The sequence below is a fragment of the Uncinocarpus reesii genome, genomic scaffold (genome assembly GCF_000003515.1).
Source record: "Uncinocarpus reesii 1704 scaffold_3 genomic scaffold, whole genome shotgun sequence".
In the NCBI taxonomy this organism is placed as follows: domain Eukaryota; kingdom Fungi; phylum Ascomycota; class Eurotiomycetes; order Onygenales; family Onygenaceae; genus Uncinocarpus; species Uncinocarpus reesii.
This window is the reverse complement of record NW_003052498.1, coordinates 309,052-320,150: the sequence shown is the minus strand read 5'-3', so window position 1 is coordinate 320,150 and position 11,099 is coordinate 309,052. Positions and strand designations below refer to the sequence as shown.

The following is an 11,099-nucleotide window of genomic DNA, read 5'->3' as shown; positions in this document are numbered from 1 at the left end:
AATCGTTCTGTCATTCCAGTCATTTGCATTGGCCATTGTAGTAGTGGCCGCCAAGAAACATTCAATGACCTATATAAGGCTTCGAAAAGGTGTTTACTCCAACCTTGTGACCACCAGCAGTCATCTAGCCGGCCCAGTATAACACAATAATGAGCAAGAATCACCAACGCCATCGGCTGCCGCTTTTTTAAGTGCATTAGGTAGGCCTCTGGTAAAACAATCGGCCATCGAAATACAGTTTCCCAACTGGACGGGCACCTTTCAAATGAGATTCGGAGTTCACGGATCGCGTGGTTGTATGCGGCCTTTTCCTCGGCACTGATGTGTGTAACAGTTTCGCCGTTGCAGTCGTGCAAATAATCAAGAGCATTGATCACGTCCCTCGATATTGGCTGGGAGCATGTTAGATCTGAGGGTCGACGGACTAGTGGGCCTAATTTGCCCTTGCGAATGATTTCCCAAAATGTGTTCAAAACGCCTTCTACACCTCGGAAAAGGAAGAAATCCTGTAAAACCTGCTCTACAGGTTCGCCGGAACGGACGTTTCCCGCGGTTTTGGAGAATGCGAAGGCCAAGGCGGCAATTAGACTGGAGAAGGCAAAAACTGCATGGCAATTTGACGGGGTGATGTTACTGAGTTGTGGTCGAAAGGAGGCCAGAGCTAGGTTCTGATGCCGGGTGGCAAGTTCTATGTATTTCCTGCGATTATCGCCCTCATCTCCGCAAATATCGATTAGATGCAGAGCTGCAATGGCCAGGAGTCCGTGCATGAGAAATGGGTGTGACATCGCCTCCTTCGGAATATAGTTTTTCCAAATTTCCTTGTGCTCATTGTTGTAGGAGAGAGTGCGATAAGTTTCTGTGGTGTAGTGATGCAGTAGTTCTAGATCGTGGATATGCAAATCGGAGATAAGCTCCGTAGAGGGACTGACAAAAGAGCTAAGGATGTCCAGTTGATCCGCGTTTGAGGGCGAGGGCGCAAACACATTTGGGGGAGTGGGTGGAAGATATGCCGGCGTCGCTCCGGTCAGCAGATTGTTCACGGGATTGACGCGATTTGCGGTTGCGACGATGGATGGGAGAGGAGGAGGAGGAGCAAGGCCCGTCCGAGGAAGCGGCGACGGTCTCCCAGCACTCGTTGGCTTCGCTGGAACTGCAGCGAACTGGCATTCGATGTTGTGTTTTCTACAGTTTCCGCATGGTGGAGGGGTTTCGTCGCACTGTACGACTCAAACAGTCAGTTCAACCATCTTCATGAAAGGGCAATGCGATGACAGCACACTTAATGATCCAGTCTAGCGGCGACGAACAACTAGAGAATGTCTTTCGGTCGTCATACCTTGATTTTCCTTCTTTTGCACTGTAGGCATCCTAGGCGAGATTTGCGATGGCTTCGTCGCGGGCCCATTCTTGAAAAATCAACGCTGGTTCAGCTCCTTGCCAACAAAGAACTTGTACGGGGCGGACTTTAGTCAATCAGAGAAGCCGTCGCGGCCCAGGTGGTTACATGGCACTGGATCCGCCGCAACACCGGTAGGAGAAGACAGCCCGCCTGTTAATTGCGGGATCACGTCTCACTATGTCTTGCACGATGGCTGTTCTTGGGGGAGCTCGTCCAGGATTGGCGCTACTGGTGAAGCCCTACCGGCGTCTAACCCTCGACCCGCGCGCCAAGACCGGTTTATCGCCAGAGTACCCAATCATACCTTGTCTAAGCGACAAAGTAACCTTGTTTGTCATCCAAGCTCAGTGCTTAGTCATCATTACCCTTTCAGGGAGATCCTGAACATCTCCAATCGCACTCCCACAACAGAGACAACAGAGCATCGGTTTGCAAACGTGTAACTGCCCTATTTTTGTTATTGGTGTTGAAAACCTCCTGAACCACTTGAGCATACTTTTGGAAAACAAGCCGGAGCGAACGGACCCGCCAGCCCCCCCCTCATGACTCTTCTTCCTGGGAGAGCGCGGACACCGCAGCTGCCGGTTGCCGTCTGCTATCCGGGCTTCTGTTGGGATCACCTCTGGCTTTACATACTGTGTTGAACAGAATCTCTAGAACACTGTGGAACTCTACGGTCGGGAGGCCGTCACACAATCCTCGGATGTCATACTGGCGACGTTTCTGACAGATGTTGGACCGGTCTCAGTGAGGTGCCTTTCCAATTCCATGTACGATTATGTCATGGATTTCCATGTGAATCTGCCTGAGCTGGCTCCGCCCCCAAGGACCCTCGTGGCCCTGATGATCAACTTAACAAGGGCTGAAAAGAGAACGAAAGCAACACTGCTTTGGATAGCCAATCATAAGTGTAACTGGCGGAATTAAATATCCTCTTTAATACGGCGCAACTACATATTTCGAAATAGGGAACCGCTCTTTTCTCCGTTCCCTGCTTTGAATGAATCACATGGTGCTGTCGAGTACGAAGTTGTGAGACGTCGAAGATCGACTCGTCTCATTTTAATTCGAGCATTTACTAACTCGCATCATTGCCATTTGAAGAAGCTAGACTACACGGACGCTCCAACATTGTATAGATCCGGATTTGTGATGTTACTAACCCAGCAACGTCTGGATATACCTTGGTTATTCTCAACTTATACAGGGCGTATCTTGTGAACTGCTCAGTAGACAGGTACAGCATAACGATGCTCCGGAATCTCCGGTTTGTATGGGCGCTGCGTTGGAACAATTGTACTGCTGGTGGCTTTGGTTCCGATGTCTCGGAATCCTAGATGATACCTGTTTACCCGTACGAGACGGTTCTTCGAGACATTCTCCTCGGCTCACGACTTCTAGTGCTTGCTAGGCTCATGCTGATATACTCAATATGACGTCCTGAGTGAGTCAAAACACTGTCCGTCGTGCTCCATCCTCAAGGTGCGATCATGGCTAAAGAAGTTCAGTACTGGCTGACTTTTGAAACAATGCAAAGAAATATTCTCTGGGAATGGCGGACTATCTCATATAATCAACTCTTGTATCCGATTGTTAAACGAACCGAGATTAGTCCCCTACTATCGTCCATGGGAATCACTATATGGGTAGTCGAATGCACACGGCTCATCGACAAACATAACCCACCTCTACAGCTTTTCTTATAACCATCGTTACACATTGACAATTCTTTTGGTATCCAATTTTATCCTATCCTAGGCTTCGGCCCCTTTTGATCACATTATCGTGCTAGAATAGTAGGTTCTGGACCAGGTCCCCCAGCATGGATGCTAGATGGGCTAACTGAAATGGTTAGTGTTGCTGCTCATCCATTTATATCACGGTGTTACGGTGTCAGGTTTGATGCTTTTGAATGGAGCATCGTTAAATACCCCTCGGCTTTTTGAAAGTGTATTTTCCTTTGACCCAGGTTGTCCGCACGGCTCTGTTTAGGAATATATATTGTGGCGAGTTCCCGTTGTCGAAGGTGCTCCTAGATTCCCGCTGAAAAAGGCACATAACCTTACTTTTCCAAGTCATCCTGTACAGCTTATTGAGAAGCGATTATGATCTTCTCTGTTATTCTTTTTTGGACGCTACTATGGCAATGGGCCGTAGCCATTGCCGTTCCACCTTTACTTGCCCCAACAAAAGACGAAAAGAATGCCAAAAAGTTGCTTGAACTACAAGCTAAGGCGAGAGAAAATCTTGAAAGAGCACTCGAGCACCGTGCACTCACCCGTAGGGGTGACGACGACGACGATGACGACGATAAAGACGGCTCTAAATGCACTCGAAAGAATTTACAGATCCGCAAAGAATGGTGAGTCTCTTGCATTTGGCAAATGTGGATTTTGTGCTTAGATCTTTAGGCGCGCCATGTCCAAGAAGGACCGCAGGAGTTATATTGATGCCGTTTACTGTCTACAAAAGAAACCATCATTGATTGACGAAAAGATCGTTCCGGGGGCCAAGACTCTGTTTGATACATTTACGACCCTTCATATCAATCAGACACACACCATCCACAACAACGTAAGTGTCTACTGTCTGTTTACATTTAATACTCACTGAAGTACATTAGTTTTCCTTTCTAATGTGGCATCGCTTCTTCACTTACGTATACGAAAAGGTGCTCCGAGAACAGTGCGGATTTGAAGGGACGCATCCGTAAGTAATAGACACAACGATTTACAGGCAATACTGACTAGAGAAGCTATTGGGAATGGGGCTATGACGTGGACGACCCCGAAAGCTCCCCTATTCTGGATGGGTCGGATTATAGCCTCGGCAGCAACGGCGTACCCCTTAAAGACAAGAATGAGACATGGATTCTCTGGCCTCCTCCTCCTTTCAAGCCGACAAAGGATTTGATCAGCGAATTTCCAGCAGGAACAGGCGGAGGATGCGTCCACACTGGCCCATTTTCTGACATGACGGTTAACTTTGGTCCAATTTCGCAGGGGTCTGAGCGACACCTTGATCGGATGTTTCAATACCGCCCTCACTGCTTGAAACGAGACATAAACCCACACATTGGGCAACATTACCTCGCTTTCAACTGGACTATCTGGAACATAGTGGAGAGCACCGACATGATGGGATTCCAGGCTCGGATAACCGGTGATAGAAGGCAAGGCCACGGCGATTATAAACTAAACAAGTTTGGTGCCCACGGTGCAGGCCATTATTTTGGTGGCGGACCAACTGGTGCTTGTAAGTAATTTCCTTGTTATGATATTGTTTTTATCTTCCACATCTGACCTGGCTATAGTCTCGGATCTATACGCCAGCCCGCAAGACCCGTTATTTTTCCCACACCATGCTCAAATTGACAGGATGTGGGCTATTTGGCAGTGGTTGGATATAGAGAACCGCAAAGATGCGCTTTATGGTACTCTGACTTACGAGAACCTTCCGCCATCTCGCAAGGGAACGCTCGATGACCTGGTTGATTTGAGGCCCATAATTGACCCTGTTCGCATCAGGGATGTGGTAGATGTTATTAGTGGGCCTTTTTGCTACTTTTATGAATAGGTAGCCAGATGGCTTGGGTTGACATTTAGTTTTGTTAGTCAAATGCCCTGCGAGAGAGTTATAGGTAATGCAGAGTAGCATCGGCTCCATGGTCTGGTATATATTTACATATGCATAGTTAATCGTTCTGTCGAGATGCAATATCAAAGGGTCATATATTCAATATTTTGATCTCAAGGCTATACGGGCTTGACTCATCCCCCGTATTTCTAGTCTTGACTGGACCATGTTTAGTTCCGTGCAACAAACAATCCTACTCTGTATACATTGTTTTTACGGAGTAGTTTGTAGAAATTGCGTGCCGCTTACTTTGCTTCCTAACCGTAAGCCGTGGCTGCTTTCGCCGACTGAATGACCAGGAAACTCGATACGGGCACGTCTCCGAAGCTAGAAGACCTAGAAGCCCTCCTTGGTCTTTCCCCTCTATTTCTTCCCTTTGACAAGCAATATCTCAGCATCCCAGTGACTTTTCTTTTGTATTCCATCAATTGCTACGGGAGATGCAGGCAGCTGGTGAGCTGCAGCGCGGTTTAATATCAATCCTATGTTCTCTCTATCCTTCCCTGTGCTGATAGCAAGGTTCACTCAAGCTCTGCTTGCCGGATTTCAGGTTTATAAGCACCTCTCCGCCTTTTCGATTCATTACTCTCCATAAATGGAGTCTAATATGTCATCTCCTCCTTCATTCGACATTTCCGGAATCAACCGACCGCATTCCAACGATTCCAATAGCTTCCATTAAGGTACATTGCAGGCTTCATCGACTGAAGCACTATCTCGATAGTATGAAATACGGGCAAAGCGTCATTGAGTGAATTGAAACCTTACCTCTGCTCCAGCCTTTCAAACCAAATCATTTCCTTCAATTGCTGGTCCAGACTCAAGCCCATTTTTACCACTTTTTCACCCTCAAAAATGAACTCGGCGTCGAGGGGGACGTCCCCGCCTTCAAGGAAGTCACTCATATGTGCTGTGTACTTCGTTTGGCCGTGGACATGGTCGAATGTGAGTGAAAACCCCATGGACCGATCCGTGGCATCAATAAAAAGCTTGTCGTTCTCAATCTGAAGGACTAGGGTATGGTATCCAGGGTGCCAGTACGTGCCTAAGTATGTGCTGAGTGGTTTCTCTTGTGGCTGAGGTTCAATCGAGTCCATGCTATGTCTCTGCCCATTTTTTGCCTTGTTTTGTGGCGCAAGACCTCTTTTAACACTTGGTTTCAGTCTCTGACTAACGAAGAGGTCCCCCTTTGATTGCGGTTGCGTCGCATTCTTTTTATTTCGATGCCAGTGCTCCAGTTTGGGGACCCCAATAACCGCATCAATCAGCTGTTTCCTTAAAATAGTACCAATAGTGGCGCCGGATTCCGCGTTTCCAGCAACAAAACAGCCAAACTTAAAGTCGGGGAGAAAGAAGAAGTGGCTACCAAAACCTGGAACACATCCGTCGTGTCCCAAAACCAGGTATCCGCGATAAAAGTGAGCTTCTATTCCAGCTGCGTACATATTCGGCGATGAACCAGGTTTCAACCATTGCAAATTGGGATTCTCAAAAGTTCTCATTCGCACAAGCCCTTGATACAATCTTTTACTGATGGGACCCTCTTGATTTATTAAAGCTTTGAGAAATCGGATAAAGTCATTGACGCTGGTGATGATCGATCCAGCTCCCTGGGCTTCAGGGCAATCGGGGGCTTGGAACCCACTGTATGCTTTCTTTTTTTTATTCCACGCGTACCCGGTTGCGATTCGGTCTCCAAATCCTTTGACTCGAGCGCTTTGAGGTTGAAGGCTGGTGGATTGCATATCGAGTGGTTCAAAAAAGCGGGCTTGCAGAAAATTCGAAAAGGATTGCCCAGTTTTCGCTTCAATAAGGTATGTCGCCACGGTATACATCATGTTACAGTACTGAAATTTAGTTCGTAAAGGCGCAGCAACAGGTAAGTTGCGCAAATTTCGTGTGACCGATCTTGCATCGTCTGGCTGCTGTGCTCGGGGGCTAAGATACGAGAAGTCGTGGCTGCACTGGGCTGTCAGAAACGAAATGGATACTCCGTATCACCATAGGAATAGTGGTTACCGGGCCATACCACTTCTGTGGCTCAAGATATCTTCTACCGTAACATTTTCTGTGTACCCGGTGCCCGGCATCACAAAATCATCAGGCAGAAGTTTGGACATTATGGCATCATACTGCACATCAGGGTAGTTTTCATTGTCATCAACTAACAGCCCGATAGATGCTGCGGTCAGCGCCTTGGAGCACGACGCGATATCGAAAAGAGTATCCGCCGTAACTGAGACTGCTTGATCAAGGGAAGCCAGTCCAAAGCCCATAGATGCTACTTCATCATGCTGTACAACAGCAACTGCGAGGCCAGGGGTGCGATGTTCCTTCATGAGGGTGTTCACCCGCGCGGGGAACTCGACAGACCGGAAAAATTCCATAGCTGCAGACATATGGGCAGGTCTCCGTGACCCGTGAGTGCAAAAGCATGTGGGTGCAGCTCCATTTTATATCAATGGCGATTCTGGGAAGGGAGTACGGAGTAGAGCTACCGAGTACTGCCTTTAGCTCATCAAATAAAGCGATCGGCGAGAGTCCCAGCCGTACCTATGTTTGTGTAACCAACTTCACGCCATCCCGACGGTGCTGGTGATTTCTGACGCTAAACCTGCAGAAGATCTCAGCCGCTCCCAGCCACAACTCCTTGCATGATAGCTACTCCATACTCCGTAAACAGCGCCTATTCCATTCGCCTTCACTACATAGCTGAAAAGGTTGACGTGGCTCATACCAGTTTTCAGACATTATGTAATGATCTGATTGGCAAGCGTTTAGGCGTACATTGGGTTTGACTCATTCCCGCAGACGAGTCATGCTTGCTCATATCGCAAGATGGAGTGCACAGAGGATGTCATGATGTTGCGCTCAGGTTGTTTCCTGGGTAAGTTTCACTCTACGCCGTACGTTTTAAACAGGGTAATAAGGCAAATCGGATTCCCATCGGAGGCTTCCCAAAGACTGAAGGAATGCATTTATATCAAGCTTGACCGCATGGAAAATGCCATGGAAATTGCCCAGGCATGAGGAAAGGTATTGCTGTACTCCGTACATCGTATGGAGTACGGAGTAGCTGCAATTCCGAGACAAAAAAGGGGCACTGGACGATTACCTAATGCTTGGTGGATGACTAACACAAATCATTAGTCAGCTGACGTAACTAACTGGAGGAGGGATAGCGTGCATTAGGACGCGTTATCTAATCAACTGGCGTCACGTCGCGTCGCAATTCAGTAAAGCTGCAAAGGCGTCCTGTCTCGAGATTCAAGCACTGACGCTGTCAAATATCCCCATTGTGCCGGTTACTTTATCCCTGGACTCCTTCAATTCAACTGTGCTTAGGATAATTCAATCCGCCGAATGCTACCATGCCCGAAGCCCTTCTGAAGCCTCCGAAACGAGTCCTCGGCGATGCCACCAGGATTCGTGGAAGCCTTCAGCCTGTGTCGCCCAATGCCGTGAAAAAACGGAAGCTTGAATCCGATCAACCCAACATAATCACAAAACCTCGCCTGCATGATGGGTTTCGGAAACCTGCTACGCCTATTTCCAGCCAGTCTCAACCCAAGAGCCAATTCGTCGAAGAGGTTTTGGAGAAATTAACTCAAGATATCAGCGGGCTCAAGGAGTCCAATGCTGAGAAAGATCAACAATGGGAACGCCCTAGCCTAGGTGATTTTGATTCAACTAGAGACTCGCTTTGCTTCCAGCAGATTGAAGCTGAGGAGGGCAGGTTCTCAGGTGGCCAAACTGCAGTCAAGTTGTTTGGTGTGACAGAGGTGCTTCCAATTCGAAGACTCGCAACTAGAGGAGGCACGAAGCTAATATGTTTTGTCTTCAGGCCGGCCATTCTGTCCTCCTACATGTTACCGATTTCAAGCACTATTTATACGTTGCGGCGCCTGTTTCCTTTACGACTTCAGACTGCGGGCCGTTTCAGGCGTTTCTTGAGACCAAAATAGCACACCACCAGGAAGTTATACATTCAGTGACGATGGGAATGAAAGAAAATCTCTTTGGATTCCAGGGTAATCAGCGAAATCCTTACCTGAAAATCACGGTGACGGATCCGAAACATATCAATGTCGTCCGATCGATCATTGAGAATGGAGATGGGAATTATAAAGGTCTTTGGAAAGTTATCGATGGCATTCTCACCTTCGACAATATCCAGTATATCTTGCGTTTCATGATTGACACTGGTGTAAGTCAGCTTGGGCTCTTCCTGTCACTTTTTTTATTTTGCTAAGATTCCTTACGACAGATTTCCGGCATGTCCTGGGTCGAAGTGCCTCCCTCCAAATATAAAATCGTCCCTGCACATGCCAGGCAATCAAATTGTCAAATAGAGGCAACCGTGTCCTACCGTGACCTGATAGCCCATCCCCACGATGGTGAATGGGCAAAAATGGCCCCTCTGAGAATTTTATCTTTTGACATCGAATGCGCAGGAAGAAAAGGCGTTTTTCCAGAAGCTCATCAGGACCCAGTGATTCAGATTGCCAATATCGTTACAAGATATGGGGAATCCAAACCTTTCGTTCGAAACGTATTCGTTTTGGATACCTGCAGTCTGATAGTCAACACTCAGATTTTGGAGTTTGACGATGAGAGAAAGATGCTCATGGCCTGGAAAGACTTTCTGCAGAAGGTTGACCCTGATGTGATTATCGGCTACAACATTGCAAACTTTGACTTTCCCTATTTACTTGACCGGGCGAAGCACCTGGATTGCAGCGGATTTCCATACTGGTCAAGGCTGAAGTCGGCGATCTCACAATCGAAGGATTCCAACTTCTCAAGTAAACAGATGGGCAACCGAGATACCAAATCCACTAACACTAATGGAAGAATCCAACTTGATCTTTTACAGTTGGTTCAACGTGACCATCAGCTTCGCAGCTATACTCTAAATTCCGTGTGCTCCCATTTTTTGGGTGAACAGAAAGAAGATGTGCATCATACGATGATCACAGAGCTTTTTAATGGCACACCTGATTCACGGCGACGCTTAGCGGTTTATTGCTTAAAGGATGCCTACCTCCCTCAGCGATTAATGGACAAACTGATGTGTCTGGTGAATTATACTGAAATGGCTAGAGTCACTGGGGTGCCCTTTAATTACCTCCTATCCCGTGGACAGCAGGTCAAGTTTATATCTCAACTTTTTCGAAAAGCTTTGGAGCAGAACTTGGTTATTCCAAATCTACGAAATGAGGGTGGTGAGGAACAGTACGAAGGCGCCACTGTCATTGAACCGGTCAGAGATTACTACGATGTTCCAATCGCCACGCTAGATTTTGCGTCTCTATACCCTAGTATCATTCAAGCACACAACCTCTGCTATACAACCCTCCTTAATAAAACTAGTGTGGAAAAACTCAAATTGAAGAAAGATGAAGATTATATCGTTACACCAAATGGCGACATGTTTTGCACCGCCCATGTTCGCAAAGGCCTTTTAAGCCAAATTCTAGAGGAGTTATTATCCGCGAGAAAACGAGCAAAGAAAGAGCTTGCCGTCGAAACTGACCCGTTTAAAAAAGCTGTCTTGAATGGCCGTCAACTGGCCCTTAAAATCAGCGCAAACAGCGTGTACGGCATCACTGGTGCTAGTAACGGGAAGCTCCCCTGCCTAGCTATTGCGAGTAGCACAACCAGTTATGGCCGACAAATGATTGAAAGGACAAAAGATGAAGTCGAGAAGCGGTATACGATAGCGAACGGATATGCACACGATGCAAAGGTCATTTATGGAGACACCGACTCTGTTATGGTTAAATTTGGTGTTCAAGAACTGTCCGAAGCGATGAAGCTTGGGCAAGAAGCTGCCGATTTTGTTTCAGCGAAATTCTTGAAGCCGATCAAACTTGAATTTGAAAAGGTCTATTTCCCGTATTTATTGATCAATAAAAAGCGTTATGCAGGCCTCTTCTGGACGAATCCAGACAAGTATGATAAAATGGATAGCAAAGGTATTGAAACTGTTCGACGAGACAACTGCCGGTTGGTTCAAACAGTTATCGAGACTGTTCTGAAGAAGATCCCGATTGATATA

At 47.1% G+C, this 11,099-nt stretch overlaps 4 protein-coding genes across 4 annotated transcripts; 2 read left to right on the top strand and 2 right to left on the bottom strand.

Annotated features, from left to right (window-relative positions):
• Window positions 1–61: 61 nt before the first annotated feature.
• On the bottom strand, window positions 62–1,408 carry UREG_04847 (uncharacterized protein; the record flags this gene model as incomplete). The annotated part of the gene is made up of 3 exons (XM_002584112.1): window positions 62–69; window positions 104–1,220; window positions 1,340–1,408. The coding sequence occupies 3 exons, from the start codon at window positions 1,406–1,408 to the stop codon at window positions 62–64; spliced, it is 1,194 nt and encodes a 397-aa protein (XP_002584158.1).
• A 2,412-nt stretch (window positions 1,409–3,820) lies between these two features.
• UREG_04846 (uncharacterized protein) lies at window positions 3,821–4,978 on the top strand (the record flags this gene model as incomplete). The annotated part of the gene is made up of 4 exons (XM_002584111.1): window positions 3,821–3,976; window positions 4,026–4,111; window positions 4,158–4,657; window positions 4,716–4,978. 4 exons carry the CDS (start codon window positions 3,821–3,823, stop codon window positions 4,976–4,978), a joined length of 1,005 nt encoding a protein of 334 aa, XP_002584157.1.
• Window positions 4,979–5,660: 682 nt separating this feature from the next.
• UREG_04845 (uncharacterized protein) lies at window positions 5,661–7,437 on the bottom strand (the record flags this gene model as incomplete). The annotated part of the gene is made up of 3 exons (XM_002584110.1): window positions 5,661–5,733; window positions 5,807–6,976; window positions 7,058–7,437. 3 exons carry the CDS (start codon window positions 7,435–7,437, stop codon window positions 5,661–5,663), a joined length of 1,623 nt encoding a protein of 540 aa, XP_002584156.1.
• Window positions 7,438–8,409: 972 nt separating this feature from the next.
• Window positions 8,410–11,079, top strand: UREG_04844 (DNA polymerase delta catalytic subunit; the record flags this gene model as incomplete). Its single annotated transcript, XM_002584109.1, has 4 exons — window positions 8,410–8,820; window positions 8,883–9,245; window positions 9,306–10,925; window positions 10,969–11,079. 4 exons carry the CDS (start codon window positions 8,410–8,412, stop codon window positions 11,077–11,079), a joined length of 2,505 nt encoding a protein of 834 aa, XP_002584155.1.
• Window positions 11,080–11,099: the final 20 nt, after the last annotated feature.